General features: G+C 37.6%; 1 protein-coding gene across 1 annotated transcript; it reads left to right on the top strand.

The window, feature by feature from the left end:
* Positions 1 to 952: 952 nt before the first annotated feature.
* Positions 953 to 3,569, top strand: LOC140315831 (meprin A subunit beta-like). Its single transcript, XM_072393404.1, has 7 exons — positions 953 to 959; positions 1,008 to 1,160; positions 1,349 to 1,567; positions 2,159 to 2,311; positions 2,519 to 2,737; positions 2,850 to 3,302; positions 3,391 to 3,569. The coding sequence occupies exons 1-7, from the start codon at positions 953 to 955 to the stop codon at positions 3,567 to 3,569; spliced, it is 1,383 nt and encodes a 460-aa protein (XP_072249505.1).
* Positions 3,570 to 4,125: the final 556 nt, after the last annotated feature.

Consider the following 4,125-nt stretch of genomic DNA (forward strand, 5'->3'; position numbering starts at 1 on the left):
TTCTTCATCACAGATTTCTTATATGACGACATTTTGAAGGTGAGTTTAGTATGTTTGGTATATCATTCTAAAGCTGGAATAAACATACATTACTTTGATGAATGTGTCTTAAAATATTTTTTGTGACATCCATTACTGTCTTATCCGTCTTAGCCTGTAAACACACCAAGGAGTGGCTCTATTACTAGGGGCACATTGTGGACACCCCCTGTCCCATACGAGTTTGGCGAAGACTTTGGTGAATATTATGTCTTGAATGATCCCTTAGAATATGTATATTTGTTGGCAGAACACCTCCGAGATGTTATTTATTGGAGTTGCATTGCCAGTGATTGTTACATGATTTTACACCATGTGAAGGTTCAGCAAGTATTAATCAAATGAAGGCACTGAAGAGTTTGCAAGATGAAAAAAGAGCATGTTAAAGTAACGAAAGCTAGTTTTCTTACATCGATAAATTGTGTAAAGCCACATATCCATCTCATCCTCTCGGATTGAATGAAAGCTGTTACTCTATTTGTTCATCTATTTTGCTAAATTGTGTAACATTTCTCTCTTCGTCTCTGTGAACCATTCCTCATTACACTGAAAGAGTTGAACACTAAAGGGGTCGTCCTGAGAGCCTTTGACAGTTTCAGGGTGAAGTCATGCATAGACTTCACACCACGAGTCTCAGAGGACTATTACATTTCCGTACAAAAGTTAAACGGGTATGTTTTTTGGTTTGTTTGTTTTAAGGTTTCCAGATTGAATTGTTTTGTTACATAAAGACAGCCCTCTGCCATTGTGGCAAAGTGTTGAAAAAAAGAGAAACACGATTCACATGTCTCTGTTGGGCTCTGTTTAAAAGACATAATGATGATGATTTTAAAGCATTTTTTGGCATTTGATGTTTCTGCACTTGCTTTGATGAATTAAACTTTTGTTTGACGTGATTGCATATGTTATAAAAATGACCAGTAATATTTTTTTTCCATTTAGGTGTTTTTCTTATATTGGAAAAACAGTACCCAATGGACAGCTCATCTCCATCGGGAGAAACTGTGAACATTATTCCGTTGTTGAACATGAGATTCTCCATGCTCTTGGCTTCTTCCATGAGCATTCCAGATATGACAGAGATACTTATGTGACAATTGTAAAAGAAAACATCAGAGAAGGTTTCATTAATGCTTTCATTGCATATCACTTTATTGACAATGAGATATCTTCCTGAAATGTGCTGTGTCCTTCCATACCTACGAAGATCATAAATATATACACTAGTATTTGTTAAATATAAACCAATTAGTTTATTGTATGCCAATTATTTTGGAATTATTTTTTCTTCTTTTTTTGTATCATCTAGGTAAAGAGAATAATTTCAAAGTGGTTGAAAATGACCACAGCACCACCCATGTAGTCCCATATGACTACTGGTCAGTGATGCATTATGCCAAATATGCATTCAGCAATGGCAATGGCTCTACAATAATTACAAAAGACCCAAAATTCCAGGATGTGATTGGTCAAAATCTGGGAATGAGTCCGCTTGATATTCTGGAACTGAACCTTCTCTACAAATGTAGTAAGTGCTTGAATATAAAGAAGACCGACACCCAGTTTCAAGAATGTTTTGACATTATTTGTACTTCAGCGAATATAGTCACCATGAATACAATGTTCCACAATGTTTTAGACAATGAAAACTGCTCTGTTAAACTCTTGTGTCAGAGATGCTGAGTTATTGATAAGCCTTTGAAGAAGCTGAATTGGGAATGGGGGGTGTCTAATGTTGTGCCTCTGAGTCATCACAGATGGTCACAAAGTTTATTTGATGTGTGTGTTGTTAAAAGGTCATTAACTCTCACTGTTCCACAAATTCCTGCCATTTTCACTCTTCTGATTCTGACTATTCCAACTTCTCACTATTTTTACTGAGTAACAGCGACATAGGTGCCTTTTAAGTGGCAAAATAGTGCAGCCTCTGTGTGAGCAGGACTACAAAGGTAAAGATAAAAATGGTTTAGAGCAGATGAAAACTTCTACTTGCATTGCAGCTGTAACATCCAACTATGAATCTTCAGAGGCTTATGATATGAGCAAAGCTTTGACATTTTCAAATGGTATGAAATGTATTCATAATCCTCAATACTATGTTCTTCATTCACCTCGACAGACTCAACCGTTGCCTTTATGATGTACTGTGGCTTTTCTAATGGAACCCTATGTCAAATGAACTGCTGTTCACAGAGTGGTAATGGCTGGGAAGTGATAACACGAGTTTCTGGGGGTCCAGACTCTGACCACACCAGTTTACCCAGTGGAAATAGTGAACATGGTAAAGTTTAAGAACTTCTGCATTCAGATTCCAACAAAAGTAAAATCTAATTCTATTATTTAGATTTTAAGTTAAAGGATCTTTTTTTTTAATGGAAACATGACTTTGAGCAAAAATGTTACAATATACAGTAACTTTTGCTAAATTTCTTGAATTATACATAGTATTTTTATTTATTTTTTGTAGATCAAGAAACAGGTTACTTCATGCATGTTAGCACAGCATCAGGTCAGGAAGGAGACTCTGCCCTACTGGAGACCCAGATGATGAATCCTAAAAGGAGGTGTCATGTCCAGTGCCTCCACTTTTACTATTACCACAGTGGGAATGAGTCAGATGAACTTAATATCTGGATCAGAGAGTTTCAAGATGAACAAGACTCCAGTGGAACCCTCCGCCTCATGGGACAGATCACTGGTAATGTCAGAGTACATAAGACAGCTGAACTGTGAATGTTTGTGACAATGTAATAGTCAGCGGCAAGTGATATTCAAATAGTGAAACAGTCTTTCAAAAATCCTCCCTCTAGGTGCAATAACATCTCACTGGAAGCTCCAGCATGTTTCTCTGAATGCCACCAAGCAGTTCCAGGTGGTGTTTGAGGTTCGGAAAGGAGCAGGAAGCTCTACAGGGGGCTTCTCAATTGATGACATCAATCTTTCTGAGACTGAGTGTCCACATGTGACCCTGCAGATTGATGACTTTGAGAAACTCCTGAACACGAGTGCTGACGGAACCAGAATATACAGCCCACGGCAGTATTCCAAAGAGGGCTATGCATACCGGATAGCGACTGTACTCCGTCAGACGTTTTTTGGACTGTATTTTGAAATCGTCTCAGGTGACTATGATGACCAGCTGGAGTGGCCTTGCCTACAAAGGCAATGGACTTTCCAAATGTTGGATCAGAACCCCAACTTCCAGCTGCAGATGTCAAAGCGAAGAAGTTTAACCACTCATGAAAATGATAAAAACTCCAATGGTAAGACTCCAAGATGATAAAATAATTGAAGAAAATAAAGTCTTCAAAACCTATTTGCTTTTATGTTACATGTACTTTCTGTAAACAGGTGCGTCATATTGGAACAATCCTCGCGAGGATGGAGATCAATTAGTGGATGATAACAATGAGTTATTCTTTGCGGGACCACTTTTTGGTTTTCCCCAGTTTGCATCTTTGGAAGAAATGCAACACAGAGATTTCCTCAGAGGAGGGAGTGCCATTTTCATCTTCAACTTTCAAGGCTAGCTAACTGTTTTCACTGCTAAATTAAAATTTCTAACTGAATATGGCATTTTACAACAAACAATGTAAACATTTAAATAACTCTACTCTAGACTGGAATTCTTTTTTGTATCGTATTACTGAAACTGTCTTCTTTTAATAGATATAACTCCTCTACTTAATGGAAGCACTCTGCCATGTCCTCAAGTGGGACCAGTAAAGGTTACACATCCACACACAGATCGGGATGAAGGCCCGTGCCAATCAAGGAAGTAAGCTGTGTCAACATAAATTGAATCATATGAACATAAAGATGTCATTTTAAAGGGTCTTTGCACAGAATATTCCTTTTGAAAAATGCTTTGACTTTTACAGGATCTTACCCACCACCATCACGCCTCCTCGTATGTCAGACAGCAACAGGTATCAACATTCACTTGCACATTTTAGACTTGCAGAAACTGCTGTTGTCTCTGGTTGACAGTGACATAAAGAGGTTTTCAGTTTAGTTTTTCACAGTGAGTAAACAAAATAAGAGAGAACATCAATAGAATTTATGCTGCAAAGTACACATATAAAT

The sequence above is a fragment of the Leuresthes tenuis genome, unplaced genomic scaffold (genome assembly GCF_036924035.1).
Source record: "Leuresthes tenuis unplaced genomic scaffold, fLeuTen1.0.hap1 SCAF_10, whole genome shotgun sequence".
NCBI lineage: Eukaryota > Metazoa > Chordata > Actinopteri > Atheriniformes > Atherinopsidae > Leuresthes > Leuresthes tenuis.

Coding starts and splice junctions, on each gene's coding strand:
- LOC140315831 (XM_072393404.1), top strand. Junction 2,312..2,518: donor CAGTTTACCCAGTGGAAATA/GTGAACATGGTA, acceptor ATCAAGAAACAG/GTTACTTCATGCATGTTAGC. Junction 3,303..3,390: donor AAATGATAAAAACTCCAATG/GTAAGACTCCAA, acceptor TTCTGTAAACAG/GTGCGTCATATTGGAACAAT.